This window comes from Silurus meridionalis, chromosome 5 (assembly GCF_014805685.1).
Source record: "Silurus meridionalis isolate SWU-2019-XX chromosome 5, ASM1480568v1, whole genome shotgun sequence".
Taxonomy (NCBI): Eukaryota; Metazoa; Chordata; class Actinopteri; order Siluriformes; family Siluridae; genus Silurus; species Silurus meridionalis.
In genome coordinates, this window is record NC_060888.1 from 25,626,769 (window position 1) to 25,639,580 (window position 12,812).

Sequence of the window (12,812 nt, forward strand, 5' to 3'; positions counted from 1 at the left end):
CCAACTGGAAATCTGATTGGTTAAAGCCACCCTTTTTATTTTTTGTCTATTTAAAACTACACACTACTGATTCTGAAGGCCTCAAGGAGGATTTCTTTGACACCTGGCAACACGTGATGGCTGAAATATGATCGGATAGAATCTCTAACATGAATATACACTACTGGACACAGAGCAATCGAGAGAAAAGTAATGAAATGAAGAGACTATTGGTCTAAACCTGATTAGAGGAGGCCAAAGCTCACACTTAAAACTTTAAATGTTTAAGTACAGGTTTACAACATTTCCCTACATCTGCCCTGCTACATTTTTTCTTTTACCCGTCAGTCGTACTTGCAGAGCTAAAATGCACATTGACCTCAGATGGAACAAAGCATGAAGAATCTTTCATCAACTTGACACACTACACTAAGGAACCCTGTCAGATATGATCTTTATGTAGGCCCTGAAAGGAGGCAGGCTCTCACCTTCAGACAGCCAGGAGCTGGTGACTGACAGCCTGCAGCGTTGTAGGGGTGGGTGACCTCTTAATGGCTCATCTCTCTCTGACAAATTTAAGTGCGCTGTAATAATACACTCCGAGGTTTTTTACGCCACCATGAGGCTCTTACGTAATAAACCATGACTTCACCCCCATTGTCACCTCTTTGGCTTCGTCATATATTTCAGCTTTCAGTTTTTGCAAATCTACTTGTTTACGTTAAAGCGCCTGCCAAATGTGAAGCGAAGGATAAGAGCACGACTTGACCTTAGGTGACCTCCTCTGACACCCTTACTTCTCACTTCTCAGGAGAAAGAACAGCTACAGAAACTGATGAATCCTCCTGCACGGAATTCTCTTTTCAGACTTCCAGACAAGCATGTCGTGAATAAGGAGGAGGTATGAGTCCTTTATGTTCTCCCTTTTAATCTTTTTTTTTTTTTTAAATTGCCTGAAATGTGTCATGTATTTTTGTTTGGTGAAGTGTTGAGATATACCTTCAGCTCCTGCCTGCTCCCGCGGTTTTATTTGTATTTTTTGTGTGTCCACTCCCGTCTGCTCTCCCAAAAGTTCTGTCGCAGCTTCTAAAGATTGTGTACACAAACATTAGGGCTATGATTAACTTACACAATTATAACATATCATTAAACTGATAATGGTAAAATAAGCAATGCTAAAGTAAAGCGCCACACGTGACAAACTCCTTCGGATTTTTATAAAGAAGAAATGTATTGACGTTAAAAAATTTTTCAAACAAAACATTATAACTTGGGATCTGCAGGAGGGCGGGACTCGTGTTGTATTTGTTTGACCTCCCGCCCATGGCAAAGTTAAAAAATGCCCGCTCCCGCTAGATTTGCGTCGGGTCCCATGGGACCCCATTCCCAATGCAGCCCTTTAGTAAGTGGCTAGTTTGTCGTATTAGCGATAGGTGGCGCACATGTCGTGTGCTGGTCCAGAGACAGTTAATCAAGATGGCAGACAACAGTGTTGGTGCATGGAACAGCATGTGATGATGACGTTTCGTGCGAACGAAGGCCACGGATACTAAATCTTTCCAGGCGTTAGTTATTAAAAAAATGGGATGAGGTGTATAACTGTACCAGGGGGAAGAACGTTGAAAAAATAAAATGCAGTTTCCACTCCTTGAAATTAGTTATTTTATTTTAAAAACTCAAACGTCCCGGTTTGACTTGAACGCCCCTCGTAGATATAGATATATAAATGCCGTTTGTCTTGTGTAGGCTGTTTCTGAGGTGGACCTGAAACAGAGAGAGGAGGACATGGAAAGGCAGGCTTTACTCGCCGAACATCGGCGAGAAGAAGAGCTATTCCAGCAAGAAGAACGAGAGCGAGAGGAGCTGGAGCGGGCCAAAGCAGCCGAAGGTACCAACTTAATTTTTTTCTATACACGGAACAACTTTTGCTTTAAAAAAAAAACCTTCTTGGACGGCACAACACACCTCTGTAAAGCTCATTTATCACCCCAATCTCCCTCAGGTTTCTCCTCCTATATCTGCACCAGAGTTATTTATCTCCTGATTGTGGCACTGGGCTGCTCTGCTTGTTAATGTATAATGAATGAAGGTTGTAGCCTCAGGAGCTCACCAGTGGCTCCATTCCCGAACCTCTTTAATCCTCACAGCAGGGTGTGCCTGACACAGCCTTTCATATCAGCACAGAAACCAGCTCGGTTCTTTATCTCACACAAGCCTTTTGATCTAGTTTGCCTTCTAAAGCTGCTCGCTGAGTCACTCATTTGGTTTCCCTCTCGTGCCCTGAATTAACAAGACTAAGCAGAACTGGTTTGTTCGAGTAACAGGTGCTTTAAAGGAGAACGAACAATTAAAAAAAAAAAGTCTGTCATCATTTGAACCGATGAACGGGTGTAGACGTGCACGTGATCACGATGGCATCCCTGTGTTCAGAACGATCTCGGCGAAGAAAGCAGCGCGAGGAGAGGGTGTGGCTGCTCTCTCAGGGGAAGGACCTGCCGGCTGAGCTGCTCCACCTGGAACCACACTCGCCCGTCCGCCGCACACGCCGTACCAACGAGCTGTAAGAGTTTATTTTATTACTCATGCGCTGAGATCTCAGACAGCTTCTCCTACACCATTACAATCTCTAACATTGTTTTTTTAACGATTAAAAACCTGAGCGTTGGGAAGATCGGGGTTGATTTGATTTTTAGAAAGAAATCACACTGATGGAAGGAGTCTCCAGTGTTAGCAATTTGTCGCTAATTAAAGTGATTAGAATGAAGTTGTTTGTAGTTTCTCTTACAATGGAAATGGTATTTTTATTTTTTAATAATTACAAGAGAAGAAAATTTGTAAATTGTAAATTTTCCATTGGGATGAATAAAGTCGTCTGTCTGTCCGTAGGCAACAAAAGGGAACTATTTAGGTTTTTGTTTTTTGCTGAATCGGTGAAAATTTACCAACGTGTTCCATGTGTTTCCCCCAAAAAGTCCCCATGAAGACAAAAAATGAGAGCTGGTGGGGGAACAAATTTGTATATCTGCTGTAGGGCTGCAGCTATGGATTATTTTAGAGCAATACTATATATTAAAATATATAATATATAATAACAAGAGAAATAAAGACGGGTCTCTTAAAATGAACGTCATTTGGTCCTTTTTTTTGGCTGAAATTGCACACAAGGATTTCTGTGAAAATTAAACCAATTTAGTGCGGGACATAAAAAAATAATGTATAATTCTCTCTTCTAAAGCTTCTAAAGCCTCGGGATTCCAGACATTTTACAACGTTCAATGTAGCTACGTATTGATTTAAAGCATCGAGGCAAGTTTTTTTTATTAGGTTTTTGGTTAGGGTTTGGTGAATTACGTCATGTTTGGTGGCATCACATTTCCCCTGATACTGATTGTTTTTGGTTTAACCGCATTGAATTTCTTATGTAACAAAATTATAACTATGATTCCACGTGTTTATGCTTTGCGTATTGGTACCTCGTGACTTGACTTGAAATTCTACCTTTCCGTTTGTTTGTCTAAATCTATTCTTGTTTAGAAGTCGGTTTCGTCTATTATATTATTCCTTTTCAGTCACGATCAAAGACCCGGCCTCAGTGTGTACATGTGGAATTGTACTGACATGACAGCTGCACCGTTGTTTTATTCCTCTCTATCCTGTGCTTCTGTTCCCCCTCGCTAACTTCCAGTTCTCTTTTTCTCTTTCAGCTACGATATCGATGACGACTACGCCGCCCTCTATAAAGGTGGGTAGCGGTGTAGAAAGCCGGCACCAGCAGCAGCACAACCTCACTCACGTTTCCTCATTTCTCAGCAGCACTGCTTCTTGTGCTTTAAACCTGTGCCCTTTTGTTTTTCCTGGCTTTTCTCCTCAGTGCTGGAGTCTCTGAAGGCTCACAAAGACGCTTGGCCCTTCCTGGAGCCTGTGGACGAATCGTACGCCCCTAACTATCACGAGATCATCCAGGTTAGCTTCTCACCATCTCGATGTTTACACTCTCAGGTTTCACAACAAGTGTCGAAATGAACACCAGGAGGTGAAAACCGGCTCCATTTACACTTTCATTTGAGTAAAAGTGCAAAAGTATTTGCCCTCGAATGTACTTAAGTGTCCAAAGTACTATGATTTTATTACAGCTTCAACTCAGTTTATGTGAAAAGACTTGAATGTTTATTATTATTATTATATTAATAAGTCAAACAACGATTTTATTTTATTATTAAAGTAATAATGAGCTTAAAACCTTCTTTTGTAACTACGCAAATAAGTCGAGTCTGAAGTTTCTTCATCATTTATTCCTCTCTAAATGTTCTGCTCGCTGTTGAACTGATGCTGAACTGTATGTTGATCAGTAGATACACCAAGCACCAATCAGAACTCACACATTTATAATGATTGACGACTCGGTGCGTGTTTGACCAGTTACGTTTTTATCCTCATAAATAAAAAGGAACGACTCATTTTGCAAAAAGTAGTCAGTGGAAAATATTTGACTTTGAAATGTAGTGAAGTTACTGTAAAAGTCACCCGAAGGAAAATAATTCAGTAAAGTACAGATACGCAAAAAAGCTACAAATTACATATATTTTTAGGGAAGAAGTAAATATACGAGAATAAAGTCTAAATATTTTCCTCGTAATTTCGAATTTATTTTAAGAAATATTTCCACTTTATTCTCAAAATATTTCGAATTCATTTCCGCGATTTCAATTTGTCAAAATATTTCGACTTTATTCTCGTAATCTTGTATTTAAAATTTTTTTTAAAAATGCCGTTGTACCCTGCAGTTATATTCAGCATGAGTGTAAATTTTCCTATCTGATTAATATTTCTTTTGGCGAAGACTCCCATGGATCTGTCCACCATCGAGCGAAAGTTGAATGAAGGAGAGTACGTTGCGAAGGATGAGTTCATTGCTGACGTGAAGCTCATGTTCAAGAACTGCCTCGAGTACAACGGAGAGGAGAGCGGTAAATAGACTTTTAGTAAATATTAGCGAGAAAAACTAGTTTTTATTGTGATTGCTTGTTGTGTGTGTGTGTGTGTGTGTGTGTGTGTGTGTGTGTGTGTGTGTGTGTGTGTGTGTGTGTGTGTGTGTGTGTGTGAGTGTGTGGTGTGTGTCGAGCCTCTGACAGTGATTAATGGTGAGTGATTGAGCTGTTCTCCGGTGCACTGAGTCCTGCAGTGCCACAGACATTCCATCCCTGCGGCCTCTCTCTCTCTGGAGCCATCCATCTGTCAGAATGCTCCCCCCCTCCCTGGGAGGGGCTGAAGGGGCAAAGGTCAACTGTGGCTCCATGACCTGGTCAGGGGACCAACTCAGAGAAGGAAGCCTGTGTGTGTTTGTGTGTTTTTGCGTGCGTGTGTGTTTTGATTGCTCTAAACGGACAAGGTGTGATTTTTGCGTTTCTCAGAGTACACAATAATGGCGGAGTCCCTGGAGCGCTGTTTCAGCCGAGCCCTTCTGAAACACTTCCCCTCCGAGGAAGGCGACACCGACGAGGAGTTCCATTTAAGCAAGGAGGACCGTGACCGTGAGCGCAAGGACAAGAAGAAGAGCAAGGGCGGTCGCCAGTCGGGGCCCGAGAGCCTGATCCGGGCCACGGAACAAGTGCAGAAACGTAAAACATCCGGCGGGATTAAAGGAGTCAACCATCCCCAGGAGAATGGCTCCAAATCCGCCCCCGGACCCCCTGGTTTCCAGTTTACCAATCTACCCGGGTACCCTCCCAACCTAAACCCGGGACAGCCTCGCTCTGGGAACGATCCAGCGCACGGCATGTACCATCCTTCACAGCAGGTAAGGCTACGCTTCATCCAATGCTTTTAGGTTTCATTTTTATTTGTAGAGCGTTCTTAACAATGGACATTGTCCCAAAGCAGCTTGATAGTTTGTTTGTCCTCTCTTTAGTAGAGGAAGAGGAGCTGTGATATTAAGTCATACTGGGTTAAGGGTTAACTGAGCTTTGGGAGGCAGCAGGTGTTTAGTAATCTGATTGTCTCAGGGACAGAACTGGTGATGGATGCTTATGTACCTTCTGTCAGGTGGTAGAGAATAATTTTGTAATAAATTTGCCCTTATAAACCATAAGTTATTTAAACTTTTTTTCAAAGCACCAGCTCCAGCGGCACCCAGGACCTCCAGGTCCAGGGATGTATGGCCAGGGTATGATGATGGACCCCCGATATCAATACCCAGGACAGAGATCTTTCATGGGTAGGGGTCCCGGAGAGCACGGCCCCCAACACATGGCTCATTATCCTATGCAGGTATGAGGGCTTTAATATTAGCATTAACATTTGACATTCCGAATGAGCTTGTAGTCAGTGCCTGGGTTATAATAATCACTGTGGTGTTCAGCAGATTTTAGTATTACTCCTCTATAACCTTTTTTGTAGTGAATAATTACAGGTTCCAGATTGACGGGTCATCATTGTACATTTTCAAATAAATTTCGGTAATTCTGGGAGACTGAAAATTAAATCATGATCACTAGAAAGCAAGAAAAAAACGTTTGAAGGTTGATACAAATCATTTAATGTCCATTTGCTCAGGTAAAGGCATAAGGCTTTTTTTGTGTACAGTAAGAATTTTTGTTATTTTCAGTGTTCACATTAATCCCAAAGGTGATCAGTAGGGTTGAGATCAGAGATCTATAGTAGGCCGCTTAAGATCTTCCTCTCAAACCATGCAAATTGTCTTTATGGAGCTCACTTTGTGCACAGAGGCATTCCAATGCTGGGACAGGTTTTGGTTTCCAAGTTCAAGTGAATGCAAAATGTTGTTATTATACCGCATCCATAGACGTCAGGAAAGGTCAGGTGAGCCAATACTTTTGGAAATACAGTGGTACCTCGACATACGAGTTTAATTCATTCCGTAACCTTGCTCGTATGTCAAATTGCTCGTATTTCGAAGCAAATTTCCCCATTGAATTAAATTGAAATGCCATTAATCCGTTCCAGCCCCCAAAATGCCACCCCAGGTGTTTTTGTTACGTGTTTTTGAATGAGAAAAACTTATTTATAAATGAGAAATATTGTATAAAAACATAATAAAAGAGAATGTAAAAATATAATAAGGTTTTATTCAGTGTATTTTCCTTGGAGATGAGACGACTTGAGCTAACGAAAATGCCTGTGTGTGTGTGTGTGTGTGTGTGTGTGTGTGTGTGTGTGTGTGTGTGTGTGTGTGTGTGTGAGAGAGAGAGAGAGAGAGAGAGAGAGAGAGAGAGAGAGAGAGGGGTACGGAGGGGGTGGGGTGGTAGAGGCGATAAGCGGAGGTGGAGGGAAAACTCGTTTTTTTACTATAACTCCTGCACACTACGTATCCCTAAACTTTAAAATTTTTACTTTTTCTTCTTTGCTTATGTTAATTTTCGTCAAAATCTTCGCTTTCTGGCTTCGATTCGCCATCTAGCAGCGGTGTCTCGAGCACGTATCTCAAGTTTTTGCTCGCGTATCAAAGCAAAAAATTAACCAAGTGACCGCTCGTATCTCAAAAAACTCGTATGTTAGGGAACTCGTATGTTGAGGTACCACTGTATAGAGTATATGAATAGACATGGATGAATAGACTTAGCTCAAGAACAATAAAAAATAGTCATAGCACATGTAATTATTATCCTTGTTGCTTACAAAATACTTACTAAAGGTATGAATGCATGTATGTATGTATGTATTTTGTAGATTATGTTCTTTTGAGTACAAAATATGAGGTTTTATTGAATATTTGCCACATCATCTTTCTGCTCCTCAGGGTCCACCTACCAACGGTCCACACTTTGGTCCAAGATACCCAATGGGGCCAGATTCTCGCCACCTTCAGCCTCAACACCAACAGCATTCCTACATCGGCCCCACTCATGGCCCATCACTGGGCCCAAGACCAGTCGCTCTTCAGTCTGGAGGATTGTGTACCACTCCATCCGAGGGTGACATGTTTCGACCTCACCATAACCCAGATGGGCAGCCTATGCACCCGATGGGAAATAGCTACCCTCGACCCTTACACAACTCCTTCGCACCTTATGGTCCTCCACCTGCTCCATACAGTTCTTGGCCAGGCTCAACCCAGCAGCAGCCTAGACAACCAATGATGCAGGAGCAGGCTATGGGTGGTGGACAGCATGGTCCATACACTCATGGTATGATGCGTCCCCCACACAGTGCCGGATTTCCCCCTTCCAATGGTCAATACAGGATGCCAGCAGCAGTTAGCTCCCAGGGACCCATGGCCCAGAGACCTCAGATGACCCCTCAAGAGCCCAGGCTACATGTGGGATCAATGATGGACAGCCCGGAGATGATTGCCCTGCAGCAGCTGTCCGCATCATCGTCCTGTCTTAACGTCGGTTACCCACCACCTCCAGCTAGGAATGCTAGTGTTGCAGCATCTCCTGAAAACCAGAACTCTGTTGGAGATAACCAAAGTGATGACGGTGTGTCCAAAGGTAGGAGGTTTCTTTAATATATAAATAAATTGTCCCTTGCTTATGGCAACAATGCTTATCTTCTAGTATCAATACAAGGTAAAGTGTTGTGAATGATTAATCATTGTTTATGTGATGCCTTAATGAAGAAAGTGTATTCATTTTAACAGGTTTGGCGGTAGACCTGGCAAATAAACCACAGAGCGAGGAGTCCAATTGCTCATCTCATCCTGGTCCAGCTAAAGTCCCCAAACCCCCCAATTGTACCCAACCGAGCTCTAGTGCATCACTGTGGGGTGGCTCACCACACAAGACATCAGTAGAGATTGCACAAACCTTGCTATCCACACCAAAAAAAGACGGGCCACAACTGAAAGGAGAGAGCAACACAAAGGAAAATCTACTCCCACCCCAAAACAGTCCTGTTTCTCAAAATCAACCACAGTCTGAAACTCAAAGTCATGGTTCCTCTATGCACCCTACTAATAACGGTACTGTGAATATCACTCAGAAAACCTCGGATATCTCTGAACAAATGTCTTCCACTATTTCTCCAGGGTTCTCTCAAAATGGTTTACAGGATATTCCCCAAAGAATGTTGCAGAGCCACGCTCAGCTGGTCCCTCCAGGGGGATCACTACACACGTCTTCCAATGCTCCACACCAGCAGATACCCCAAAACGGATCTGCTCGAGGTGAGCAGCCAGGGCCTCTCCATGGCATGCCTCAGTCTGTTCTTCAGGGCTCAAAACCTGGTGCTCAACACCCTGCCACTTTTACTTCACTGCCCCCTAGCCACCCTGTTTCCCAACCACTTGCTCAGCCCTCGCCTGGGGAGCGTGCTGACCAGAGACCTAGTGAGCCTACTCGGGACCCCGAGGGGAGCTCTGGTGGTCCCAGTATAAAAAATAACAATGCTAGCAGACATAACAAACAAACAGAGGAACAAACCCAGCTAAACAGGCCAGAACAGTCCACAGCCCATAGTCAGACACCACCAAACCACCCTCACGGTCCTGAAAGCAACTCTGTGGCTCAGTATGGCATGTCCAATCTGCATTACAGCAAATACATAGGCAGACCAGTGCCCCCTTCTGGCCGTCCACCGTACCCAAACCAAGCAACACAGTCTCAGTCTATGAGCCCTCACAATCCTGTTCATTGCTCTTCATATCAGCAAGGTGCAGTGTATCAGTATCACATGGGCCCACAGCACCCTCAGGTGCATCCCAACATGCACGCTTCGTACCAGCAGCAACAGCAGTACTATCCTCAGCACCAGCAAAACACCAGACCTGGTTTCTCTGCAAGAGAATGGCCTAGACCCCAGTTTCAGACTCATCCCTCCATGATGCCCAATGCTTACTTACCTCCTGCAGGTCCTGGCATCAGTAGTCGGCAGAAGGACAACACCATGTCTCCTCTCGGTTTGGATGGTTCCATTGTATCGCCAAATCTTGTCCCCGATGTATCCCAAGGCACTGAGAATCGGGAAGGCGCCACGCCGGCAAAACAGGCCAGGACAGAGGAGAACTCGGATCTGCCCGAAAGCCCGAAAGAGATACTGGATTTAGACAGCCACAATGCGGCAGCTCACAGACGCACCTCGGCTCAGCCTCAGCACAACTACCCCTATGATCCTCGGGCCATGCATCCCAGCGTGCAGCAGGGCGGAGCTCCCCCAATTCATAGCGTACAAGGTGGACCATATTCAAGGCCTCAAAACCCAAGCGGGCATTTTGGTCCTCACAGTCTTCACCCGCACTTGATGGAGGCACTGCAGAGGCCCCAGCACCTGCCCTACACGCAAGGGCAGACTATGTACAGGCACCCGCATGCCGCAGGCCACTTCCAAGACATGATGTTTCCTCAGAGAAGCATGGTACCCGATCGAATGTTTCATCCACGGTATGTTGTTTGTGATTTAGAATAGTGATTTAAAACTGGAATGTTCTCTTTTTCATTTTGGCTTTTAGTTTTGAAATATGCACTCTAATATAATGGATTTACATGTAACTACATCGTGTCTTGTGCGATAGGCAACACCTGATGGGTGCGCCAGTTCCCCCTGGTCCTAGCAGTAAGCAGGGAGTGTGAAAGGTAGGATTTGGACACAATTTTTTTTATTTTTGTAAATGTACATTATATGCACAAAAGTATTGAGACATCTGACTTTTCCAGCCATGTGGGGTTTTTTTCCCCCTAACTGTTCCCAAACACAGAGTTGAAGGAACACAATTGTATAGGGCGTCTTTATATGCGGTATCATTTACTTAAACTAGGAGACTCAAACCTGTTCCAGCATGACAAAGCCAGCACCATGAAGAGCTGCTTTTCCATTGGTCAGAGTGGAAGATCTCATCTGCTTAAGAATTCTGACCCTCAACCCAATTGAACACCTTTGGGATGAATGTGAACATTCACTGCACCCCATGTCTCCTCACCTCACCTACATCAGTACCTGACTTTACTAACACCCTTGTGTCTGATGAACACAAATGTCCACAAGCACACTCCAAAATCTATTGGAACATCTTTTCATAAGAGTGGAAAGAATTATAGGAGCAAATTAGGATTAAATTGTGGATTGTGATGTTCAAAAAGCACATACCGTAGTAATGACATAGGTGTCCACAAACTTTTGGCAATATAGTGTACAATGTTTGTTGCAACGTTTTAAATCGTTTTTCACTTTTCCCTATGCATGCAGGTGAAGGACAATACGGACAAAACAATCACAAAACGGAAAACTCACATGTCTAGGCGCATGTGTTTCTGTGGTTTTTTTTTTTTTTTTTTTTTGGACTTGATCGAAATGTAAATCTTCCTCTGGACTGCGTAAAGATGAGCGCTACAGGGACCGCCAAACTTTGCTGACGCTCATCAGTGCCGAGACGTTGTCAGGACCGCCACTTGCCCTCAATGTATATATGCTTTCAAAATCTGAGAGCTTCTGCACTTTGGTGGCGAGTACTGACCCTCCAACCCGGTAGGAAGTCCAGCTCACAGTATCCTCTGCATGCACAGCGAAAAAGGAAGGACATCAAAGGAGGGTTTGCGGATTCGCATGGATTCGTTCCTTTCCGAAGTTAAACTCAGGTGCTTGGGGGGGAAAAAAAAAGAGAAGGTACTTGGATGCGTCTCCATTTTCCTTACGGACACACTGGAAACCGCTGCCTTTTGCGTTTGCATTATCGTTGAATGTCGTGTGTGTGTGTGTGTGTGTGTGTGTGTGTATGAACTGACGCTAATGTAAAAGTCCAGTATGGCGAGTGGATCAGCTGACTGTCCTCATTCAGACTTTTTTCCACTTAATCCTGCAATATGTTAGCTCACGTTCACACTAGCAAGCGATCATTCGTTAGTTCTGCAAGTTCATACGACTTAATGACGGCCGCATTCTAAATCGGTGCGGTAAATTGACATCAAAATGATTCATCAGACTGGTCACATGGTCTGTTTCTTCAGTTTCCTTTCAAATGCATAACGGATACATGCATTGTTGTATACAAAACTAATGCACCCAATTCCCAAAACTGCCAGCGAACATCTAACATATAAAGCAAATACAAATGTAAACAAATTTTTAACAAAAGTGGGTGTGTCTTAATTGAACACCCCCCCCCAATCGACAAGCTGATGTGAACGTGGGCTCTCGCAATCTTTAAACCCTGTCTCAGCTTATAGAATGTGTTCAGACTCAGAGCGCTTTGTCGCACCTCTTTTATGCACTAGAGATAGTCATTATTACTGGAATTTAGTGGCCTTGGATGTAGACGTGTGCTACTGTGTATATCAATGAGAGTTTGTTTGTTTGTTTGTTTTTTTTCCCCCCTTGTATGCTAGTTTATATATCACACCCAGCCAACAGGGGGAGACATGTAAACTGTCCCACTCTTCCTTTTTTCATGTATATAATTCTTACGGTTTTTGTCGGAAAACAGCATCGATCTTTACAACTGTGAAAGTACGAGACAATTCTTAGATCACTTTAAATCAGAAATGTTAGGTTTTTTTGTTTTTTTGTATTATATTTTGGTGCTTCCTCTTTCACTCTATTCGTCCTCAGGGTGTCGCGCTTTTAATACGGGTATAAACGAATCAACTTTTCAAAGGGGAATTGACGAAAATGGGACTACGACTGGAACTGTGATGATTACTCCACCTCAGCTAATGTAAAGCCAGTGATTCTTTTTTTGTTTTGTTTTTCAACTTGATTTCTATAATCAATGACCTTTATTTTATTAAACATTTCCTTTTGCAGCCTTTTGTGTGAAACGGAAAGAACCTGAAAGCTGTGAGGTGTTTTTTTTTTTTTTGTTTTGTTTTTTTTCCCCTTTCTTTTCCTTCTTTACCCACCAACAGAGCAGACTGGAAGGAAACGTTTGGATATTCTTTACATTG

General features: G+C 43.3%; 1 protein-coding gene across 2 annotated transcripts in view; it reads left to right on the forward strand.

The window, feature by feature from the left end:
* The window catches only part of LOC124385847 (cat eye syndrome critical region protein 2), a 46,060-nt gene extending 33,358 nt beyond the window's left edge, over positions 1 to 12,702 (forward strand). The window contains exons 8-19 of one of the 2 annotated variants that reach the window (XM_046849247.1): positions 791 to 880; positions 1,726 to 1,867; positions 2,410 to 2,539; positions 3,684 to 3,721; positions 3,851 to 3,942; positions 4,820 to 4,946; positions 5,391 to 5,776; positions 6,091 to 6,246; positions 7,736 to 8,429; positions 8,579 to 10,316; positions 10,448 to 10,508; positions 11,119 to 12,702. In XM_046849247.1, the coding sequence (XP_046705203.1) occupies positions 791 to 880; positions 1,726 to 1,867; positions 2,410 to 2,539; positions 3,684 to 3,721; positions 3,851 to 3,942; positions 4,820 to 4,946; positions 5,391 to 5,776; positions 6,091 to 6,246; positions 7,736 to 8,429; positions 8,579 to 10,316; positions 10,448 to 10,505 (3,651 nt within the window). In that variant the 3' untranslated portion in view covers positions 10,506 to 10,508; positions 11,119 to 12,702. Of the gene's footprint in view, positions 1 to 790; positions 881 to 1,725; positions 1,868 to 2,409; positions 2,540 to 3,683; positions 3,722 to 3,850; positions 3,943 to 4,819; positions 4,947 to 5,390; positions 5,777 to 6,090; positions 6,247 to 7,735; positions 8,430 to 8,578; positions 10,317 to 10,447; positions 10,509 to 10,630; positions 10,794 to 11,118 lie in introns of those variants that run through there. The other variant, XM_046849248.1, reaches the window with a different exon arrangement.
* The last annotated feature ends 110 nt before the right edge of the window (positions 12,703 to 12,812 follow it).